Source organism: Phascolarctos cinereus, unplaced genomic scaffold (genome assembly GCF_003287225.1).
Source record: "Phascolarctos cinereus isolate Bilbo 61053 unplaced genomic scaffold, phaCin_HiC Scaffold_5;HRSCAF=322, whole genome shotgun sequence".
Lineage (NCBI taxonomy): Eukaryota > Metazoa > Chordata > Mammalia > Diprotodontia > Phascolarctidae > Phascolarctos > Phascolarctos cinereus.
This window is the reverse complement of record NW_027555958.1, coordinates 59240445-59265717: the sequence shown is the minus strand read 5'-3', so window position 1 is coordinate 59265717 and position 25273 is coordinate 59240445. Positions and strand designations below refer to the sequence as shown.

At 37.1% G+C, this 25273-nt stretch overlaps 1 protein-coding gene across 2 annotated transcripts in view; it reads left to right on the top strand.

Annotated features, from left to right (window-relative positions):
• Positions 1-269: 269 nt before the first annotated feature.
• Positions 270-25273, top strand: part of GNAI3 (G protein subunit alpha i3) — a 50452-nt gene continuing 25448 nt past the window's right edge. The window contains exon 1 of one of the 2 annotated variants that reach the window (XM_021000785.2): positions 270-555. In XM_021000785.2, the coding sequence (XP_020856444.1) occupies positions 438-555 (118 nt within the window). In that variant the 5' untranslated portion in view covers positions 270-437. Of the gene's footprint in view, positions 556-13568; positions 13642-25273 lie in introns of those variants that run through there. The other variant, XM_021000795.2, reaches the window with a different exon arrangement.

The window sequence follows — 25273 nt, the reverse complement described above, 5'->3', positions numbered from 1 at the left end:
GGCCAGGCGCCGGGAAGACGCTCAGCCCCGGCGGCGGGCGGGGAGTCCTCGGTTCTTTCACGTTCCCCTGCCTCGGGCAGCACGGCTGAGTGGACGAAGCCCGAAGAAAGTGGGGTTCGCCACCGTGCTCTCCCTCAGGAGATCCCGCCAGGTTTGTGCGTACCGCTCCCCGCCCCGGCCGCCGGCCGGCACTTCCTTCGCCCGTCCAGTTCGAACGCTAACGGCCGCGGGGCGTCGCCGGAAGTGTCGTCACCACAGGATATCCGGTTCCCCGGGAGCTACGGAAGGGGACGGACGGGGCCTCCGCCCAGCAGCAGCAACCGCCGCGGTAGCCCCCGCGAGAGCAGCCGCCGTCGCCGTCGCCGCTGCCCCAGCCGGTGCCGAGCCTCCGCGCTTTGTGAGTGAGCCCGGGCCCGGTCCCCTCTCCCGCCGCCGCCATGGGCTGCACGCTGAGCGCCGAGGACAAGGCGGCGGTGGAGCGGAGCAAGATGATCGACCGCAACTTGCGGGAGGACGGCGAGAAGGCGGCCAAGGAGGTGAAGCTGCTGCTGCTCGGTGAGGAGGCTCCGCGGGGGGCCGGCGTGGGGTCGGGGGGGAGCCGGGTGGACAAGGGACTGTGGGCGTGTGTGTGTCTGTGTGTGTGTGTATGTGTATGTGTATGTATGTACACCAGGGAGGGCGTGGCTGGGGCGTGCGGGTGTCTGTCGCTGGCGGGGGGGGGGGGGAAGCCCGGGAGGGCGTGACTGGGGTGGAAGGAGAAAAATTCCGGCTGTGGGGCCGGGCCCGAAGTTAGCAGCTGGGCCTGGGGGGTAAGGAGTAGCCTGGCCCTGGGGTTTGGGAGCTGGAGACCAAGATGGGGCCTCCAAGGTGAGAGAGGAGAGCGGAGGGGCTGAGATGGCCCGGGTGAGGTGCCTACTCAGGACAGTGGCCTCTGAGGTCCAAGTTCGCACGTCAGGAGCTCCTGACAAAGGCTAAGGTGTATGCGGGGCTTTGAATGTTTGTGGAAAGGCAAGGACAGAACTGTCCCACCGGGGCAGCCTCGTTAATAATAATACTAATAATATTCAACAGGAGCCGGCATTTAAGTATTGCTAGCTCCTTCCCTCTCTTGATGGTCTCCAAAGTTCTTTGCATGCTGTTTCCTCCATCAGCTCCCTGAGAGCAGAAGCACTGTTTTTGCTTTTGCTTTTTTTTTTTGTATCCCCAGCACTTAGCACAATGTCTGTTGCTTCGTAAGAGCTGGATAAATGGTTTTTGATTGACTGCTCTAAAGCTTGTAGAATACTTTACAGACATGTAAGGGATGCTCTGACAGGACAGAAAAAAGGTTGTTTTTTCCCCCCCTCTGGGGACCGAAAGGTAAAGGAGGGTTGTGGTCTTTTTGTTGCGTGTAGCAACATTTGAGCTTCACAACAACCTTGTGAGGTAGGTACTATCTACGTTTTGCAGAGGAGGAAACTGAGGTCCTAGAAAGTTCAGTAACTTGCTTGTGATCATTTAGCTAGTGTTGGATTTAAACTCAACTCATTCCCGACGTCACGTGCAGCTCTCTTTCTCTTGCTTTCTCTTTCTACCTTGCTTAGTGGTGTAGAAAATAAGCATGTGGGATAGTTAGCAAGATAAAGAGGAATATAAGAAAAATAGAGATAAGTATCTGCTTGGGAATGAGAGATTAATACCAGCTTGGGTAAATGATAAGACTCTCTGCAACTAGAACATAATGTCTTGGTATAAGACCGCTTCTGTGTCTGTTGCAGTTGCTGCCAAAGTATCAGTAGTCTAACTTTCAGTCAAGCATATTCTTTTTTTCCCCTGCTTTTTGTATTATAGACGGGAAGATGGCTGAGTAAACTTCAAGGAGTGATTGGGGTTGATTAGGAGATGGTGAAGAGAAAAGATACTTTTCCTGTAAGAGTGGTTTGAACTGAAGGAAAGGGATGATCTACATAAGTCAGTCATCTAAGCTGATATAAACTTTGAAATAAACTATAAGGTGATGGATTTTTTTTTCTTTAAAGAGTGACAGACTTTTAGAGGACTGTTTCTTTTATATTTTCTGATAGGCTTAAAATAAGGCCTCAAATCAATGGTCCTGATACCTGAAATTTGATTTTAGTGATATTTCTTTGAAATCAGATATATTTTTCACTCAGCAAGATTATCTTGGAATTTTTGAAGTATTTTGGTATCAAAAATTCTAAAAATCATCCAGAATATATTGGCATTTAGGGTTCTAGTAAATCAGATCACATTAATGAACGTTTTGAAATTTAATTACTCCTAAGAATGGAATAATCTCTCCAAGGGAAATTACATAAATCTCATAATGTTGTAAAATAACTTCAGAGAACTCAGTATAGGTCATAGCCATAGTTGTATGAGACCTTCAAGGATTTACCGGATAGCCCAACTGTCTTATTTTCATGGTCTGAACAATTTTAAGGTTACAGATGTAACCTGGGGTATACTATTCCACACGGATTTACATAACTGGGTTCAATCTAGAGGTTCTCATAAATCACCTTTTGGTTCACATACTCATTCTGAGATTCTCCTGGGAACCTCAGAATTTGACTATTTTTCTCTCCCTACTCAGCTTCATCCCCAAGAGTTATATCAGAATAATGCTCATGTTATGGTCTCTATACATGTGAATAAAAGTGCCCTCAACTCCAAAGCAATTTCTAAAGAAAACAATATATATATATCAAATACAGGACAGCCTTTATTTTGTCCTCTAGAAAAACTTAAAAGACCCAAAAGATTTCTAGAAATCCATACACATATAAGATACATTCCTCCTTTTCTTTGGTGAATCCTGTCTTCCTGTAGGGTTTCTAAGCACAGCCCTATGGTAAATACCCTAGAAAAAGACTTATTTATCCCTCTGTTCCCAAGGAACTTGTACAGATTTCCAGACTTTGAATGCTACCCTAGCCCCAAAAGAGAATATTATACTTCACATTACCCTTCAAGTCAACACCTTCCTTGAATAGTAGCATATGACTTTAATCTCCGCTACTAGAAAGGCCATAGCTGGTAGATCACTTGAGCTCAGGAGTTCTGACTTGCAGTAGGGCTAAAACTGTTCTGTTGTTTGCAAAAAGTCTGGCATCAGTATGGTATATCCTAGGGAGGGCAGGAGGATGGAGCTAGGGATATGGGGAAGAACTGACCCACACTGATAGCAGAGCAGGTCAAACTTCTTGTGCTTATCCATAGTGGAGTTGGCCCCATTGATGGTCTTGACCCAGTCATGCCTTTCCTAACTTCCACCTTCTTCCCTCCTCCCTCAAAAAAAGAAAGAAAATCAAATCAAATCAAATCAACCCTCTTTCCCATTGCACCTGCTCAGTAGTAGAGGAAAAGGTGTAGGTTGCTCTGTCACATCATAGCCCTATCTCTTGCTGTTCTGCTAGTTGCTAGGGCCACATGGGTGCTACTCTTCTTTTCCAAGAGTCTTGGTTGAGGAGCTCCAGTGGAAATCCTCTTCTGCACTCCAGAAGGCTAGGTCAAGGAGTTTTTGTTGTTTTACTGTTGCTTTGGCTATTGCCATCTCTTTTGTCATGAGGTTCGTGTGGTTCCTCTTAATGCATCTCCTATCTTTGGGGTGGATTTTAATCCAGTTAAAACATACCTTTCCCTCTTCCCCATTCCATCATGCAGTTATTTAGTCTCATTGAAGTATTAACAGTTACCCAGACCAAATGTAAAAACCTGTCTGAAGTGAGGTGCCTGTGGGGAATGTTCACATCTATTAAAATCTCAAAACTTTATCCTTTACTATTGTTGTATTGTTTAAATTTTCTTTCGTTCACACCTTCTACACTGTCTTGGTAAAAGCTTTTTTCAAATGTGCTAAAAATAATTATTGGATCCCAATCCTAAAGTTTGACTATATAAATCTCAGATTTAATCCTAAAACTATTTTTTAAGTATTCCTCAATCCCCCCCCTTTTTAAACAGCTGTTTGGTAGTAAACTGTATATAGTTTAACATTGCCAGCTGATGTTGGACATTGACCTCACAGTCTAATCTTTAGTGTTTATAGATCCCTATTTGAGATGTAAGCAATTTAATTCACCAGTCTAATCATAGAATCCTAGAAATTGAACCTCAGTTCAATCCTTACTGAAGTCTTGAATCCCTCTACAACATGCCTAATAATGATGATGATGATGATAGTAATAATTGACTAATATAACATTTTGAAGTAGAGTGTTTTACATATATTATCTCATTTGAGCCTCCTAAAACCCATCTGAGGGAAGCTGTACTGGTACATACAACTACTATTATCTCCATTTTACAGATCAAGAAAATGAGGCTGAGAGAGGTTAAAAGAACTGCCCGCGATTATACAGTTAGTACTCGAAGTAAACTTGGAACCCAGGTCTTGACAAGAGGGCCAGTGTTCTGTCTGCTATGCCATGCTACTTTCCACAGCCTCTTCTGGAAGATTTCTAGTGATAGAACACTAAATGTGCTTGAGGAAGTCCATTCCAGTTTTTTTAGTGTCTGTAATTATTAGGACATTTTTCCTTATCTTGAACTGAAATCTTCCTTCTAACTTCGGCTTATTGTTCCTCAGGGTTGTGTATCAAATGAGACGTTTTTTAAATGCTTTGCCTTTGGGGGCCTAGCAGAACAAATGTAATTCTTAAACATGGCAGTCTTTTAGATATTTGAAGATTGTTATTTTGTTCCTCTAAATCTTTTTTTTTCTTTTGGTTAAACACTTCTATTTCCTACAATTGATTCTCATCGAGTCCCCTAATCATCCTAGTCACCCTACTCTAAAACAGCACCCTAGACTTGGTCTGATCAATTTTAGCTTTTTGGGCTACCATAACACACTACTAACTTATATTAGGCCCATTAAATCTCTACATATTTTTCACATATGTTATGTTCTCATAACATCTCCTTCCCTTTCTCTACTTGTTCGGTTGTTTTTTTTTTTTTAATTGATCCAGGTTCTGGAGTTTACATTTCTCTATTATATTTCATATCATTGGCTCCACCCCAGCATTTGAACCCATCAAATTCTTTTTGAATCCTAATTTAGCCATGCAGTATCCCAGTTTTGTATCTTCTCCAAATTTGGTAAGCCTTGTATATATACCTTCAATTAGAATGGTGATTTTAAAAAAAATTGAACAAAACAGGTCCCAGAACAAATCCTGTGGCCCTGCAGATTAACATTGACCCTATACTTTTACATTTTATCAGGAAGAATAACAGTAAAAACTGTTAAATGCCTTATTGAAGTCCAGATGTTTTGTAGCTACATCATTCCCCTAATACATTAATCTGGTATCACTGTTAAAAAAAAAAAAGAGATTAGGTTAGGCTGGCTTGACTTGTTATTAATAAATCCAAGTTGGGAAGCAGCATTCTATAATGGAAAGCTCATTGGATTTGGAGTCAGATGATGTAGGTTCAAATCCTAGACCTTTTGTTTACTACTTCTGTGACCTTAAGCAAGATACGTTGCTTGCTGGGTTCTCTGTTTTCTGATCTATAAAATAATGGAGTTGAACTAGATAATATCTCTTCCAGCTCCGAGTCTTATGATTCTGGAGTCATCCCTTTCCTTTTCTGAGTGTTCACAGGTTGTCTCATTGAAAATGTGCTTAAGAATTTTATCTGTAATCAACTTTAGGCTCACAGAAGTTGTAATTTCAGACATTTATGAGTTCTTCCTCTTTTTGGAAATTGGGATAGTATATGACTATCAGTCCCCTGGTGCCTCTCCTGTTCATCACAGTTGTTCAGAGATCATCGGCCTGCTCATCCATCTCCTTTCTCAGTACCTTTTCACAGCTAGCTCCCCTACCTGGAATATCCTCCTTCCTTCCCAACCTCCACTTCTTGAAAGCCCTGGTTCCCTTCAGTATTTGGCTCATGCACTACCTTTTATGTGAAGCCTTTACTGATTCCCCCCAGTTGCTATTGTATTGTATTAATTTTGTCTCTGTGCAAGTATATATATATATATATATATATATGGAGGTACACACATGCATGTTCTTTCCCATGTTAGAATGTAAGCACTTGGAAGGATTACATTTATTTCACTTTTGTATTTGTGTCCTTAGTGCTTAGCACAGTGCCTGACACATAGTAAAGGCTTAAAAGATGCTTTTTAGTTAATTGATCACTGATAGTAGGCAGTCATTCCCAACAGTTCTTTGAGTATAATGGGATTTAATTAATTTGAGTCACCTAACCATCCATCTGGGTTATGTGGACCATTATTTAACGTGCAGTGGTACCCTTACTTCCACTTACTTTGAGTTTCAGTTTCTGTTAATCGTTTTTGTATTGTACTTTTCAATCAGAAGATCATTTTCCATGGGAGAGAAAATAAAAGAAAAAAAGCAAATTGAGTAAAGATATGGGTATCTCATACTAAGTTTAAGGCTTTATTATATTTTTATAGGACCTTACAACTCTTTTTTTTCCCCTCAGTTACCTATTGCTTCTATCTCGAGTCAGTTCACAAACATTTGTTAAACAATATGTGCTAAGCACTGTGCCTAGAGATACAAAGAAAAAGAAACAACATGGTCCTTGCCCTTAAGGAGCTCACATTCTAATGGTGACACAACATAAAAACAACTATACATAAAAGGTCTAATTAGAATAGCTTCCCAGCAGAAGTCATTGAAAGGTAGAGAGACTAAGACAGGCCTCCTGCAGAAGGTGGGGTTTGTGTTGATTATCTTGCACACTTTTTTGAAGTCAAAGTTTAAAATGAGCTCCCTATTGCAGCCATTCCCTATTTTCTTTCTCATCCAGAACAATTTTGACTATATTGATAGAATTTTATTCTAGAGTCTTAAACCATAGATTCCCACTTATCCTATTTCTGAATGCTTTAAAAATCTAGGTTGTGGCTGCTGATAATCACCTCCTTGTCTACCATGAACTCTTAAGATGGAATGGCACCAACTTCCAAGGTTCTGGTCATTCTTTACCTTCTTATTGTTATTAATTAGGTCCACCTCTCCTTTCTTCTTTTGAAAGATCATTAAGGAAAGTAGAACATTTATCATCTACTTCAGTTTTAGCAGGGAGACCTCCATTAGGATGACTGATGTGTCCCCTATCACCACTGTTCTACCAACTTTATGGGCTGGGTCAGACATTCATCATCCAATCATTTCCTCTAGGTTGGATGGTCAGTAATATATTCTCACCAATATATCTTTTAAAAAATTCAATCTGTTCCACTCTTCTTTGAGCAAATTAAATAACAAAGTGTCTCCTCACCCCCACCCCTCAATCCCTCAATACATAGCTCCAGCAAACAAAATCCCACATTAGCTACATCTGAAAATGTTTGACTCTGCATTTTCAGTTCATCACTTCCTTCTCAGAAAGTGAGCAGAGTGTTTCATCATTCTTTTAAACTCGCAGTTTATCATTGCCTTGATAGGATTTTAAATCCTTTCAGGGTTGTTTTTCTCTGTAATATTATTATATAAATTATTCTCTTAGTTCTGTTCACTTTACTCTGTGTCAGTTCATAAAGATCTTTTCAGTTTCTTCTACAGCTAATGGATAAGAGTGGTGGACCTCAAATCAGGAAAACCTGAGTTCAAGTCCTTCTGTATGACACTAGCTGTGTGAACCTGGACTGAAACTGCTGCCTCAGTTTCCTCATCTGTAAAATAGGGATGATAAAAGCAACCACCTCCCAGGGTGGTTGTATCAAATGAGAGGTTTTTTAAATGCTTTGCAAACTTTAAAATGCTATATAAATGCTAGCTATTATTATTTATGACACAGTAATAAATGAACATAAGTTCGTTTACCATAGTTTATTTAGCCACTTCCCGATAGCTGCCACTATTTCACTAATATTTTATCCTTCTCTAATCTTTACCCAAATGTTTCCCAGCATACCTCTTTGCCTTGCTGTATTTCACTGTACTGGCTGTACCTTACTGCTTTCCACTCCACCTGATCTGTTCCTTCGGAATATAGTGTACCCTCATTCAAAAGGTTGCAGTATATTTAAGTGGAAAGGGACTGTATGTGGAGTCCTGAGACATGGATCCAAATCAAAGTTCATCTCAGAAATCTTGGGCAAGTCTCTGATCTCTCTGAGTCTTAGTGTCCTTAGCTGTAAAATGCATATACTACTTGTACTATTTTCTTCATGGGGTAATCATAGGGAACCACCTTTGTAAAGGTAAAATGTACTATGTGCTTCTAAAATCAGGTGAAGTTAATAAAAAACCTCTGACTCAGTATTTTTTATGAGTTCATATTTTTTAAAATGAAAATTGTTTTGCTTTATTTAGAAATGTTTACTTCATCATTTTAAAACTCTTAAAATTTGTTGCTACTTGAACAAGTTCACTTAGGTTGCAGATAGACCAGTCAGATTTTCCAGTGTTCTTATACAGTATACATACATAAAGTCAAAATGGATTTCTTTGTTCAGTCTATAAGCAAAACCAGGAGTGAGCCTGATCTGCATTGTTCTAAATACTTAGGGTAGTTATAAAGGAAATACTTCACAAGAAGATAGGGGTTAGTTTAATTTATTGGTATGAAGAGGGTGATGTGGGTCAGAAGGCTGTGTTGGGGAGCCCCTTTTTCTCATTGGGTTACACCAATGTTCTGCACTGTCTTTGTGGTTGCTACTATTAATTGATGTATTCAATTCAAATAAAAAATCGAAGTATTTAAGAAAAATATGTAGAATTCTAGGGCCTCCTAAATTAGACACTAAAATATCATATCACATCTTTGAAATTTGTCAGTTGTCTAATATTCACGCCTATACATGCATATGTGAATACATACATGTATTCATCTCCACTCTGAATTAACTTGACAGATCACAGATTATATTTGGTAAGTGTATGGTTTGGAAATAGTGATACCAACAAAGCTGAGTAGAATAGTGTTGATAGTTAGCACTATGTTGGGTAAAAGTGGTTTTGGATATTCTGAAGCACATTAAATCCTCCAAACATGATAGATCTGTATTGTGGAGAAGCCTGTGGTTATTCTTTGCTGAACTGGGGATTGTACATGTAGTCAGTCTGGGGATAAAGAGAATTCAGTTCAACAAAAAAGATATTAAACAGTGAATCAGCAGACTCACAAAAAGGTAATTTAGTTTAAAATTCAGATTTCTAACAAAAGCTGTTATAGTCTTAGGCTAGTAAAAAATGGTTCATAGCTGTTAGCCATGTTAGAAAGCAGGGTGCATTTATGTGAATAATTCACTAAGTTGGTTAGCAGCCCTTAAGTCATTTGCTAGAAAAACATGTGTATGTCATTAGTAATTTAGTATTTTTTATAAAGAGAAAGTATACTATTTAGTGTTCAGTTTTGCCATTCCACTAAAGTTAAGCTCTGCTGGTGCCTCATTATGGTGTACTGGTGATTTTTAAAGGCCATACCAGTGGAGCACCAGCCTTGGCAAGTACTGCCAAGCTGGAAAGCTTAGAGTGAGTGTGTTCCTGTGCTGGACTAATTGTATTCTTGTTCCTGAGAACCAACCTGATGCTAAGAGGGTTGGCTACAGAATGATGATTCTTTTTTTCTTTTCTTTTTGAGGGTGAGAGGATGGAAGTTGGGGGCACTGAAACTAAGGCCATCTACAAAATTATAGAGGGGTTGTTAGTGAAGGAAATAATAACAAGAGCTCACATATACATAGTGCTTTGTTTTATCTTATTTGCTTATTACAGTAACCCTGTGATGTAGGAACTACAGGTATTGTTATCTTTCTTTCAAAATTAGGAAATCATGGCCCACAGAGGTTAAATGATTTGCCCAAAGCCACACACCTCATGTTAACAGGCAGAAGTCCAACCTAGGCCTCTTCTGACTTGAAGTGGAGCAGTCTTTCCATTACACCACAATAATTCGATTAAATTGCAGATCCTTAAAGTTTTAAAGTATTCAGTGTTGTCAGTATTGAATTTAAGGCAAAACCAGTTTCATTAGCATTTTAAATGAATGCATTTTGAAATAAATTTCTTCTGATATCAAGAATCCTCTGTTGTCTTAGAAGCCAAGGAATGTTACCTCTGTAAAGATGACTTCATCTCAGAAAATTGAGTAAAACGACTATATTTCAAAATCAGGAAATACAAGATGGTATAATTGACTTGGTTGTCATCAGTATCTGTCAAATATTGCTCAGATGTTTGCACTTCACTGTCTTGTTCTTTTAGTCAAATGTAAGTAAGGCACTTTTGGATGAGCGTTTACTTCCAGAAAATTTGCATCTCCAGGGCCTGATTTTCTGTTTATCTTTGTTATTATTCTGCATTTTAATTTCTACCTCAGTATTTCTAACTCAGTATTTCCCTGCACACGCTGTGGTCTGGCTACACTCTTCTACTAGCTTTTTCTGCACACACAGCAGCCCATCTCCCATCTTAATGCCTTAAGAACATGCCTGTCCTCCATGCCTGAAATGCACGGAATTCCTCCTTAACTTCATCTCTTGGAATTCCAGTTTCCTTCAAGACTCAACTCAAGCACCAGTTTCTGTGAATCTTTTCTTGATTCCTTCTAGCTGCTAAGACATTCCCACTTAAAACCACCTCATACAAAAAAACCCAACTTACTTCATACAGTATTCATTTTATATTATTTTTGTTTATTTGCAGAAGATTTCTTCCTCCATTAGAATGGAAACTTCCATTTAAAAAAAGAATGGAAGCCCCTTGAGGGCAAGGATTACTTTGATTTTACTTTCCTACTCCCCAGTGCTTATGTGCCTGGGCATATAGTAAGTGCTTAGGAAATGTTTGTTGATTGGTTGGTAGATTTTTTTTTCCAGATAACAATTATCTAGTAGCTGCATCTGCTAAATACTCAGCTCTTGGGTACATCTTAAATTCTTTTTCTTTTTTTTCCTCTACCCTTTGTCTCTCTGGGAAGACATTACTGTGTGGGAATCATATAATTAATGAATAGTTCTGTAGGATTTTGTTGTTAGACTAGTTTGGCAAAGTAAAGTAATATACAGAGAATCTGAATCTGACTCACTTAAACCCTTGTATTGTAAAACTGGTTATGCATATTTAAATTTGCAGAACTTAATGGCCAGTTATGCTTGCTGGTCTACACATTGTTAAGGGAAATAATTTTATAATTTCATAAAAATGATGTCACCTTTTGTTCTATAGATTGACATTTCTTTAGATGAATATCACAGAATCTTGAAGTTGGAAGAGATCTTAGGGACCCTCTAGTCTAGAGGTTCTTAAGCTCTAGGGGTCCTGGAACATGAATAGATTAACATCTTCATTTCATTATGATTGGTTTCCATTGTAATCCTTTGTACTTTATTTTATGAATTTAAAACTATTATCCTGAGAATAGGGTCCATAGGTTTCACCAGACTACTGAAGGGGTCTATGACAAAAAAAGGACATTCCAATGCAGCATACTATATAGTTGACAAATCCAGCTGATTAAGAATTTCTTGTTGAAGGGAAACCCACCACCTTCTGAGGCAACCCATTTCACTTTTGAATAACTCTGATGGGAGGAAATTTTTAAGGTTCTAAATTCATCATATCAAAAATTGAATTTATTTTCTTTCCCCCCTTTATATTGCATGAGCTTTGATCTTGTCTCCTTGTTCAAAATGTTTTCTTTGCCCTTGACTTTTCTTTCTCTTACCTTTTAGATCCAATCACTTATAAAATGCTGTCAGTCTATAACATAAATTCCTTGATGGTAGGGACTATATTTGTTTTGTCTTTGTATGTCTAATGCCTATCCTTGTATCTCATATGTAGTACTTACTAAATATTTGTGGGATGGTTACATTTCTCACATTTGTCCTTTCTTTTCTGTTTCCTTTGCCATCATCCACCCTCAGAGGGATTTTTAGTATCACACACCTGCGTTGTTGCTCCCTAATGTGTCTTCCTCTTTCTTCCCTTCAGTTCATCCCTCATATGCTTAAGCTCTGAATAGCTTTTCTTATGCATAAATTTGAGCATGTCTTTCTTCTAGATAGAGAATTCACTAAGGGCCAGACAATATACTAAACTCTGGGTATACAAATGCAAATGAAAAAGGCTGTCTTTACCCTCTAGGAGCTTATATTTTAACAAAGGAAAAATGACAGAAAAGAAAACTAGAGGATGGGGAAGATGAGTTCCTGAGCAATTTAGAGAGTCCAGATCAAACCTAGGAGACAAATGAGCCTGGTTGGCTTGGCACTTCCTGAAATAGGTATCCCAGGCAGGAACTCACCAATTGGAGGAGAAAGCTGTAGGGACGGAGACTTCTCCAGAGTGAGAAGGCTGCTGCATGATGTTTGGTGACTCACTACTGTATGCCAGGCGAGTGAAGGGTAAACTCATTTGCCTGGCATTCAAGGCCCTTTATAATCTAATACCATATTCTCATTCTAGTCTTATTTTATATTCCCATACATATTTTCTATACTTTAGCCAAATTGGCCTATGAATATAATCTGTGTTCTTATATCTCTGTCTTTTTTGTATGCTGTTTGCTCTAGAACGTCCTCCATTCCTACTCATCCTTTAGAGTCAAACTGAAAAGACACCTCCTCCATGAAGCCTTTCCTGGTCTCCCTGGTTGGTAAAAGCCTTCCCCCTTCAACTTCATATAACACTTTGTTTTCTAACAATCTAAAGCACTGATATAATATTGTGTATTGGTGTTTTATATTCCTGTTAGTTCTTAAGGTCCATCCCACCACTGATATGTATTACTTCTGTGATCTTGAATAAATAAATCACTTAACATCCCTGGGTTTCAATTTTCTCATTTGTAAAATGAGGGGGTCAGACTATATGGTCCCTGAGGGTCTCATCTAGTTAATTCAGTCAATACTTCTGTATTTTATAAGTTAAGTCTCATTTGGAGAATTAGCAGACTGAGGCCTTCACAATGTACTGTAACACATTGATCTCTTTGAGTGCCTATAACATATCATTTGTGCCACTTACATTAACATTTAATCATATTGTGCTCTTAACTGTTTAATGTCTATGTCTTATCTTTTCAACTAGAATATTAAATTCCCTTAGGGGAAATAGAGGACCTCTTATCTTCCATAGGACTTAAGGGATGATGAACAAATAGTAGTTGCTCAATAGATGTTTAAATTACAGAAGAACCAAATATATTTAATAAGTAGTGATCAGGGCTGCAACTTATTTTCTTGAATGGCACTTCTTAGTTTCTTTCTTTATTGCAAAGTTAGGAAATTAACAGCTGTACCAAAGAGAGATTTAACATATTAACCGTAACCTGAAAATTGTCCATATTTTTCTCCAAAAAGGTGCTTTTTAGATAGATAGGCACCTGTGGTAGTAATTTCCACTTTCCCAGTCTTCAGCTCAGCTGTTTCTCCTCTGCCTGCTTGTGAATGAAAAAGAGAGAAATGGGGTTTCCATATTCTTCTCTTTCCCTCACTTTTATTCTCTTTCCCTTGATTATGTATCTGTCTCATTCAATCTTCTGCCCTCTAACCCCCAAACTCCTCTATCTTTGACTAGGGAAAGTGACACTGACAAGAGATGGATAAACACATATCCTGGCAAACATGGGATGTGATGGTCCATCATGTGCCTGGAGACGAACTACTTCCTCTTGAAATATCAAATTTCTCTTGTAAGTTTAAGAAGTTCTGTTTTCCACTGATAAGATGGAGATATTATGGAGATATTATAGAGATATATTACAGCACAGCTCTAGTTTCTCTCAGGTAATAAAAACAATACCCAGTAAATTGTGAGTATTATATTGTTATATTACATACATGTGACTAAATTTGAGTCAGGGTATAGAGGGTATTTACTCATTGTGTCAGAATAGTTAGCACAGAAGTGGTAGAAGTTGATTTTTCAGCTTGCACAGAGTTTAAGCCCTTTGTTATACTCCTTCAATGCCCACTTTTTTCAGTTTCATTGCTTGTTATCAAGAAGAGGGAACAGGGGCTAAAGAAGTGAGTCATAAATCCCAAAACTCTCGATTTTGCTTTTTGGCCTTAGTGAAAAAATTTTATGGAGGAATAGTTTGAATCATTTTTCAGGAGTAGAGTTTATTTCTTATTGCCTATAAATATTAGTTGTCTAGACTCCCTGTCATCTCTTTCCCTAGGAGGCTTTAAGTAGTCAAGGAATATATACAGAATAAAATAGCAGTATAGAACTAAAAGAAAGTGCTTATAGAGCATTATAGCTGTAATGCTAATTATATGCAAAGCAATAGAGATACTGACTTTCTGAGGTTACACTAGTTTGTTTTTAAAACGTTTTCTTTCTGCGAAATCAAATAAAATCTAGTAGATTGAGTAAAGGCAGTTTGTTTGAACTCAAACTGAGCATCTCTTGGAATCTGTATTGTCCTCTAATTAGGTGATATGTCATGTTGTAGTGTCGTTAACTGACCTGCAAGTCAGGAGATAGCATACTTTCTTATAACTCAGTTATTAACTAGCTGTAAGACTCTGAACAAGTCATTTAACCTCGTGGTTCATAGTTTCCATATATAAAGGGAAGGAATTAAAGTAGGTCTCTAAGGCCTACACTGATAAAATTCTGTGATTTTTATAAATCTAATATTTATAACTAGATGGAATGATTTAACTATTATTGAAACCTGTTTTGTGATGTTTGGTTCTGAAAATTTTGCCTGAATTTGGTCTGTAATAGTAATAACTGATATTTACCTAGGCCCCTTAGTTTGCAAAGTACTTCCTGTATAACAAATATCTCATTTGAACTTCATAACTTTGTTAAATAGATTTTAGAAAATTATGTCCATTTTATAGATCAGGAAAGGAGAAAGATAGGTTGTGATTTGCCCATGGCTATGCATCTTGTCAAGTATTAGTCAATCAGCCAACATTTTTTAAGCATCTGCTTTGTGCTTAGCCCTGAGAATATAAAAAAAAGCTAAAGGACAAGTCCTTTCTCTCAAGGAACTCACAGTCAGGTGGGAGAGACAACATTCAAAAACGATATAAAAACAAGATATAGGCAAGATAAGTTGGAGATAATCAACAGAGGGAGGAACTAGGATTTAAGAACTAGAGTTAAACTGAGATTCCCCTGACTTCAAGCCTCACTGACTCTTTGTCAGTAGTAATTTCCTCATAAAGCTTCTTATTAAGCATCGTTTCTAAAACCTGATGCTATTTTAAAAAGAGGTTAAGACATAAGTTCATAAGAAGAATGCCTTTTTGGGAGACAGTTTCTCTTCTCAACTTTGTTCTTATAGGAAAAGTGTTCTGTGATTGTTGTTCTCTCATTTTTCCTTCTATTTTCAGTTTGTGTAATCTTATTTTGGTGCTCAGCAGCTTAGTCATCTTTAAACCCTTGTATCTGTCCCAGGCTATCCTGTTACCTGCTTAGTGACCAATCATATCATTTCTGTAATTCAAGCTGTTTGAACTGAATAACATTGTGTTAGGATCACTGTTGAACTGTTCTAGTTTTGGTGCAGTACCCTATGTAAGTGACATGTCCTATTTTCCATGACATGTTGCGCTGTAACAGGAGTTAATATATCTGATGTGAACTAAGTAAAGGATTCCAAAAGAATTTAGTTGTATTGGGCTTGTTCTTGAATTATGGTCCAGTTCTCTTCTTAGATGTTTCAGGAAGATTCAGCCTTTAGACCTGAATTCTTCCTCTGTTTAGTGGAGTTAACTTAGATCAAGGCCAGTCTCCGCATTGGGTTCAGAAAGTAGTTAATGTCTCAAAATACTGAAAATAATAATAGTCCTAAAAATCCAAACAGAAATTCTTCTTCTTATGCTACATATTAGTTATAAGAATTATTTTTCTTGAAGTCATTTAAATGTTGAAGTAGTAACAGTGCTAAAAGTCAAACAAATTCTTCTTAAGTGGGAAGAATTTTCAATGGGAATAAAATGCTTTTTGCCTTTGTTTAGTGTCATATAATTAAGTCTCAAACCACTTCCTCACCATATTTTGGTTTGTTCTGTGATGCTGAAATCAACTCCTTTCACCCCGCCCTAATACTTAGACTTCTTGTTCTCGTATTTTCATTGCTTTCAAAATCCACAGAACTTCTTCTGAAGATCCTTATAATTTTCATGCCTTTTTTAAAAAAAAAGATCTTTTCCTGTTAATATCCCTTCTGGTTACTTTTCAAGTGGCACAATTTTGGCTTAATTTTACTATGCCAGTCAAAATAGCAGCTGCACACAGCTGATAACATGTCCCAGGTCCCAGAGTTTGGTTTTATTGTATTCCTGGGAGACTTCTGAGGTTTCAGAATCTTTCCTTAAACCAGGAGTTCTTACCTGAGTGAGGCCTGTGAACTTTTTTTTTTAAACTTTTGGTAATGTTTCAGTATGAGTGCTTTATAATTCTATGTATCTTTTATACGCTTAAAAATATTACTTTGAGTAGGGGTACATAGGTTTCACCAAACTGCTGAGGGTGTCTGTGACACGAAACTGTTAAGAACCTCCGTAAAAGGACTTTTTTTTTTGAACTGCCATAGAAGTGACTATCTAGAACAGTGATTCTAAGGAAGTATGTATGTATCAGGACGTGGTATTGGGTGTGGGCTTTTTACTTCTTGACTAGGAGTAGGAAGGTAGCCTTGTGGCTACCATGGTGACTTCTTTAGGGGATGTGATGTTATGATAAGTTTGAGGAAGCTTTTTCCAGCTTGATTGCATTATGACAGTATTTTCCCAAGCAAAAATTGAATCTGTATAACCTTCAGTTACTACTGGCTTTTGTTGTCTGGAAGAAAGTAACCTTTGGTCAGTGACCACTTTAAGGAAATTAATGTCACCTGCTATGTTATAGGCATACACCTGACAATAGTGTTATAGTAATTTGGGTAGCATTTTAGACCTTTTCCAAGTAGCCGTGTTTAATTTCTTACTCTGTGGTTAATTATCCTGACCCCTAGCTTTTCTTCTTTGGCTGCCTCCTTTTTCGCTATTTCACTTCATCACTTAAGAAATCCTAGTTCAGGTTTGACTCTAAGCAGCTAAAATTCTCATCAAATAATATTTTCTTCAGTTGATTTATAAATGTGAAAATGACTAGCCTGCCTTTTTGGATTGGCTTAATGGGATTCTGAGCACCCTGGCTAAATGAAGCAAGATTTCGAAAAAATATTATCCTACACAGCTTTTAGAACAGGTTTTAGAACTAGGAGCTTAATTTTTTTCTGCCATGATGGTAAGTGCTGCTATTATTATCCTCACTTTACACTTGAGGAAACTGAGGCAGACAGAGGTTTAAGTGATTTGTCCAGGGTCTCACATCTAGTGTCTGAAGATTGAATTTGAAGCCATATCTAGTGCCAGCACTCTGTCCACTAGCTGTTAAGCTGTGCAGAAAGTGGCCAGTGTCAGTTTTACCCCAAAGGGCCTTCTGAGTACATAGAAGGAGTGGGGCATTGATGAGGCAGGGGATCAGTGTTATTGACTTACATGGTACTTAGTGAACAGTGGCTCCAAAGGGTGCCCAAAAGAGTTGCCTCTGATATTAGCTGTATGACCTTGAGCAAGACTCTTAACCTCTTTGAGGCATAAAAATTTTAGTTGGATCCTGTAAAATGGATATAATGCCCATTACACTTGTCTCATGGAGCTTGTTATTTCTGCCTTGCAAGGTAATATGCAGAAAGTGCTTTACAAACTTTAGATACATGAATGTTACTTATTTTAATCCTTAAAAGTATTTTTCTTGTAACAAATACATAGTCAATCAAAATCATTTCCTGCATGTTCAAAAAATGTCTTATTCTGCACTTTGAGACAGTTACCTCTATCAAGAGGTGGGTAAAATGCTTCATACATCCTCTTGTAGTAATATTGGGCCATTTAGTTTATCTGAGTATTTATAAGTCTTTCAAAATATTTGTCTTTATAATATTATTGAATAAATTATTTTCCTAGTTGTTTTTGTGACTTTAGCTTCATCAGTTCATAAAAGTTTTGCCAAGTTTCTCTTTAGTTATCTCTTATAATACAATACTGTAACATGACATTCATGTACTGTACTTTGTTTAGTCATTCTGTAATTGATGGGCAGGCACTCCCTTAGTTTACACTTCTTTGCAATAACGAAAACAGCTGCGGTAAATATTTTTGCACTTATAGGACTTTTTCCTGTTTCTTTGATCTCTTCGGGGTGTAGGCATAGTTTGTACAATTTAGTGACTTTTTGGATATAGTTCCAAATTGCTTTCCAACATGGCTGGACCAGTTCATAGCTCTACTAACAGTACATTAGTGTGCCTATATTACTATAGCCCTTGAAGCAAGAGTAATTTTCCTTTTTTTTTTTTTTCGGTTTTGCCAGTCTGATGGGTGTGAATAGAGTCTTAGAATTGCTTTAATTTGCATTTTTCTAATTATTGCCTGGGTTTTTTTTTTACATAGACAATTGCTAGCATGGATTTTCCCCTTAGAATATTGCCTGTTCCTAACTTTTTACCGTTTATCAGTTGGGAAATGACTCTTATCCTTATAAATATGAACTAGTTCTTCATATATCTTGGAAACGAGACTTATGTCAGAGAAATTTGGTACAAGGTATTTTCACAATAACCACCTTCCCTTCTAATTTTAGCTGTAAAAACTTTTAAAAATATTCTGTGCTCCTCTCTATCCATCATGTCATGATCATAAACCCCTTATCCATAGATCCAAAAGGCAATTTCTTCCTTGTTCCTCTAATTTATCATTTTTTATGGTACAGTTAGAGACATATTTTTTGGACATAGCTAATGTGGAAATTTCTTTTGCTTGACTATGTATGCATGATTGAAGATTTTCTTTTTTTTTTCTTCACTGGAATGAGGAAAGGGACAAAAAATTTTTTTTGCTAATTGGAAAAATAAAAACAAAACAAAAAAAGAGATGTCCCTCAATATATCTGATATTTATCCATTTGGAGATTGTCTTGGTACACAGTATGAGATGTTGCTCTGTAACTGGCTTCTACCAGACTCTTCTTTCCTCTCTTCCCCGTGGTTTTTGTCAGAAATGATTCCTTACCCCAGTAGCTGAGATCTTTGAAATTATCAAACACTAGACTGTTGTGTTCACTTCCTTCTATAGGTTTTGTATCGAATATACTCCACTAGTGGAACTGTCTATTTCTTAACCAGTATGAAATCATTTTGATGATTAGTGTTTTGTAATATAGTTTGATATCTGATACTGCTAATTCCTCTTCTTTCCTACTTTTTTTTCCATTATTTTCCTTGTGATTCTTGATCTTTTTTTCCTCCTGATAAATTTTTATTATTTTTTTCTAACTCCCTAAAGTAATCTTTTGGTAATTTAATTGGTATGGCACTGAATACTCCTTAAAGTTTTAAAGAGATAAAGGTAGCTTTGGGGGTCAGAAAATTGTTTGATAATTAGAGCAAGGGGGTACAAGTGGAACTCAGAACTGAGGTGAGAAGGAATGCTAACATTTCAGAATCAAAGTAGGGTCAGGTGGCGAGCAAAGCCTAAAGGGATCTTGGAGTTCAGCAATAGCTGGAAGCAGATGAGTGGAATTTTTGTTTCTCTTTCAATTAACCAACTTCTAAGAATTCTATTTTATTGGCTTTTTATAAAATGTTATTAGATTACATAAAGAAGAGATCATTGAAGCCTAGTCATTAATTTAAGTCTTTTAGTTGCAAATAATTTAATTCACATTTTAGAAACATACAATGTTCATCTGCTTAGGAAACTTAATTGGTACTTGTTATGTATGACAATACTAAAAAAAATTTCTCCTCTGTAGTTTATTCAGTTTCTTCTCTTTTGTTGATTAGGTAGTTATCCTTTTGTATCAAGTGTAGCATGTTGTGCAGTGTAAAGCAGATGGCCTTTAAATGCTTGGTGAGTGAATAGCTTTTCCCCTTAATCTGAGTTCTTGCTTTGTACACTTTATTCCATTGAGTGAAAGAACCAGTGAAGTCACTGTAGTCTTGCCATCATCTAATTCAGCTACCATTTATCACTATTATGTGCTAGATGCTGGGAATATACAGACAAAAGTGAAGATCCTCAAGGAGCCTCGGGTTCTACTGGGGTAGGAGGGGAGGCACCAAAGATGGTGAATGAATTTATAGGTAGATAAGTAAATTTGAGATAATTTGAGAAGGAAATGAACCCTAACAGTGCTGGTATCAGGAAAGAGTTAAGGAGTTGGCAGCTGAATCCTTGAATAAACACAACGATTTGGGGAGGAAGGTGAGGAAGTAGTGCTTTTAAGACACCTAATTCTTGTTGGTTCTTCTGCTATGATATGTCTCTCATCCTTTCCCTTCTGTCTGCTTACATTGCTACCACCTTTGTTCAAGCCCTCATCAGCATTCTCCTGGACTATTATAATAACTTCTTAGTTGGTCTTAGTTTCTACCTTCTTCTAATCCATGCCTAAAGCATAAGTCTCACCTTGTCAATCCCCAGCTCAAAAATCCTCACAAACTCAAAGAATCTGAGCTGGAAGTCCATCCTTGAGCAAGGGTCCCTCTGACATGTCCTCAAGGCTCCATTTACCTCTTGGAGCAGAAATTCTCAACCTGCAGTTCATGGACATCCATGGAGAGATAACAGGAGGTTCGCTTACTGGGTGGAGAAATGTTGCATCTTTGCATTTCCTTTCATTAATTAAAAACATTCTTCTGAGAAGGTGTCGGTAGATTTTGCCAGATTGTCAGAGGAGTCCATAACACCCAAAAAGTTAGAATCTCTACCAAACTCTTTGACTAGATATTTGAGACTTTCCACAGTCTAGTTCTGTTCTACCTTTCCAGCCTTGTTTTGTGTTAAATCCCCTTCATGGACACTGCATTTTGGTCAAACTGAACTATTAGTTGTTCCCCAAACTCTATATTCCGTTTCCCATCTCTTATTTCCACAACTTGACTTCCATAGAGACTTAGCTCGGGCTCCACATTTTTTTCAAAGTTTCCCTGTTTCTCTCAGTTTCTAGTATTTGTAAATCCTTGTATTTGCAAATTGCAGATTTAGTAAATCCTTGTATTTACTTATCTGTGTACTGGGATGATGGTGTCAAACTCCAATAGAAATAAATCTCTGTGGGCCATATATTGACTTAGAAAACCACATATTCATGTTATCTATGTTGAATTCTATTTTTATTTATTTTTGTTAAATATTTCCCAATTATATTTTAACCTGGTTTGCCTTCATTCAGAAGTTTTGCAGGCCACCTGACATCTCTGCTGTGTAGACCGTAAGCTACTTGAAGGCAGGGACTTTTTTGTTTTTATCATTGTAACCCTGCCTACCATAGTACCTGCACATAATAGGCATTTAATAAATGTTTATTGAATTATTTTTCAAACAATAGAATTTCATAGTAAAAGCACCTTAGAAGTTGTCTAGTCTAACCTCTCATTTTGTGAATGGCAGAGTGGTATGTAGTGGAAAGAATATTGGACTTGGAGTCAAGAACAGCCTGGGTACAGGTTAACTAAATGTTCTACCTTAGGTCCACAAGTTGGTGTCAGAGCTAGGGCTATACCAGTTCCAGTGCTCTTTCCATTAATAACTTTAATGATAAAGATAAATAACTTTAAAGACCCTGTACAAATAATAATACTGTAAGTGTGAGAAATTATCAGTCATACAACTGCCTTGCCTAGAGAGACTATATATCTATCCCAGGTGTGCATCCCAACCCTTCCAAGAGCAAGAGCTTGTGGAGAGAGGTCTGGTTTGGGATTGCTCACAAACCAGTGCTGAAGTAGAGCTTACGTTATGTTTCAGTTGGGAGGCTAAAACTGGTGAATCAGTTGAGCTCAGGAGTTCTAAGATACAGTAGGGCTAAAGCTAATCTGGGTATCTAAATCAGGTCTAGATTTAGTATGGCAAGCTCCTGGGAGTTAGAATGGGAATTAAGGGAGGTAGGGAATGAGGAGTCAGCCAGGCTGTTTAAGGAGTATGAACCATCCCAAGTCAGAAACAGAGCAAATCAGAGCTTCTGTGCCAGTCAGTATTGGCCTGAGTTTGATGAATAGCTGCTGCACTTATACCTGGACAAAATAGGGAGTAGGGAGATCCAGGTGTCCCCTCCCCCCCCAAAAAAAGAACTTGTGAAGGAATGTGGTCTTTTCAGAGTTATTTAAATAATCTCTAACACTATGCTTCAAAGTAAGACAACACTGACTTATACTGAGAAAGAGACTATATCTAGATCATTTATTTTTATATTCCTTTATCTGTGAATGATTTATCAGTGGATCCCCAACATGTTTAGGTTTGTTTTTATAGGCATGTATCAAGTTGGCTAAACTACATACACACACTCTTCTCTCCCTTAAGATTGTTGGTCAAAGGTTTAGTGGTCTTAGAAGTTTTATGTGAGCTCCTTAAAGCTGTGTACTTTCTTTTGCCTCCTTTTATATCCCCAGTGCTTAGCACAGTGTCTGGCATATAGGTGCTTAATAAATATTTATTGGTTGATTGACTTTAATCTCATTACTATCAGATCTTAGAGGAAGCCTGGTATAACGAATAGAGCAGTGGTTCTTAACCTGGGATCTGAGAACTTGGATTGTTGTTTATAAGATTTTGTCTTTCAATTCAGTTGATATCCTTTATAATCCTGTGCATTTTATTTTATACATTTAAAAATATTGCATAGGAACAATAGAAAATTTCATCAAAAAATGACAATAATTAGACAGCTACCAAAAGTTAGGAGATACAACTAAAGCAGTTCCTAGGGGGAAATTTATATCTCTAAATATTTTTGTCAACAAAAGAGAAAAAGAATAAATCAGTTAGTTGGTCATACCATTAAAAAAATCTTAGATAAATAACAAGTAGAAATTCTGAAAATTAAATAAGAGATTAATTAAATTGAAAGGGGAAAAAACCACATTGAATTGATAAATAAAATTAGAGGTTTAAAAAAACTAATAAAATAGATACATAGCTAACCTGATTTAAAAGAGGGGAAAACCAAATTGTATCAAAATGAAAAAAGAGAACTTAAACAATTGAAAAGGAAATAAAATAAATTACTAGGAATTTCTGCAAAATTATATGCCATCAAAACTGATGACTTAGAGTAAATAGATGAATACTTAAAATATAAATGAGATTAAAAGAAGAAATAGACTATTTAAATATCTCAATATCAGAAAAATAAAATTGAACAGGTCATAAATGAACTCCAAAAGGGAGAGGGAGAGGTGCAGAAACCCCAGGACCAGATGGAGTCTGTAAGAGAATTCCATCAAACATTCAAAGAAAAATTAATTACAATACAATACTATCTTAACTGTTTGTGCTGATAAGAAAAGAAGGAACCCTTCTTTTTTTTTATTAATTTATTTTGATTTATCAACAATCACTTCCTTAAGTTTTTGAGTTTTAAATTTTTCTGCCACTGCCTATCTGCCTCCCTCCCCAAGATGGCGCACAATCTGATGTAGGCTGTACATATACATTGCTGTTAAACATATTTTTACATTAGTCATGTTGTAAGGAAGAATTAGAACCAGTAGGAGGAACCACAAGAAAGAGGAAACAAAACAGAAGGAAAAAAAATAGCAAACAGTATGCTTTGATCTGCATTCAAACTCCAGTTTTTTCTTTGGATGTGGATAGCGTTTTCCATCATGAGACTTTTGGAGATGTTTTAGATCCTTGCATTGCTGAGAAGGGCAAGGTCTATCAAAGTTAGTCATCACACAATGTGGCTGTTACTGTGTACGGCATTCCCCTGATTCTGCTCACTTCACTCAGCATCAGTCCATACAAGTCTTTCCAGGTTTTTCTGAAGACTGCCTGCTCATCATTTCTTACAGCACAGTAGTATTCCATTACATTCATATACCACAACTTGTTCAGCCATTCCCCAGTTGATGGGAAATTTGCATCCCTTTAATTTCCAATTCTTTGCCACCACAAAAAAAGCTGCTATAAATATTTTTGTACATGTGAGTCCTTTTCCCATTTATATGATCTCTTTGAGATATAAGCTCTAGAAGTACTGTTGCTGGGTCAAAAGGCATGCACATTTTTATAGCCCTTTGGGCATAGTTCCAAATTGCTCTCCAAAATGGTTGGATCATTTCACAACTCCACCAACAATGCATTAGTGTTTCAATTTTCCCACATCATCTCCAACATTTATCATTTACCTGTTTTGTCATGTTGGCCAATCTGATAGCTGTATGTGGCACCTCAGAGTTGTTTTGATTTGCATTTCTCTAATCAGTAGTGATTTAGAGCATTTTTTTTTTCATATGACTATAGATGGCTTTAATTTCTTCATCTGAGAACTGCCTGTTCATATCCTTTGACCATTTGTCAATTGGGGAATGACTTGTATTCTTACAAATTAGACTTAAATTATAAATTTTAGAATTTATCAGAGACACTGGTTGTAAAAAGAAGGAACCCTTCTAATCTGTTTCTGTGATGCTAATATGGCCTTGATACTTAAACCAAGAAGATCCAAAGAAGAAAAAGAAAACTACAGACCAATATTCCCAATGAACATTGATGCAGAATTGTTAAATAAAATATTAGGAAGAAGGCTACAACAATGCATTAGAAAGATTATAATCTGTGACCAAATTGTGTGTATGCCAGAAATGGAGGATTGGTTCAACATAAGACTTTAGATGTAACAAATCGTTTTAACTGTAAATAACAAAAAACATGATTATATCAATACAGGTTGGAAAGGCTTTTGACAAAAATCCCAACACTCATTTCAATTAAAAACTAGAAATAAAGAATAAAGGGACATTTCCTAAATTATAGTAAATGGTATTTATCTAAATCCAAGAACAAACCTTCCGTGTAAGTGGAGAAAAGTTAGAGGTGTTTCTAGTAAGATCAGTGGTAAAAGCAAGGATGCCTATTATCATTACTGTTTAATACAGTGCTAGAAATGCTAGCTATCGAAATAAGGCAAGAAAAAAATATTAAGAAATTAACATAAGCAAAGAAAAAGCAAAATTATCTCTTTTTATAGATATGGCATACTTCGAGAAAGAGGATCACATAAAATGTATGATTCCGATTACATAAACTTAAAAAGTTGTTATACGGTTTCATGGAGTAAAAATCAGAAGGGAAGCAGATGGGGTGGGATTTTTTCCCTCAAGTTTCTCTGATAAAGATACATTCCTAAATGAACCAAGTGAAATAGATGAGGAATTAAGTAATTGAACCCTGTAAGTAGACATAAAAATTTATACAGTATTCAAGGCAAGATTAATTATATGTAAAGGGTAAGTAATGAGGTTATAAGTT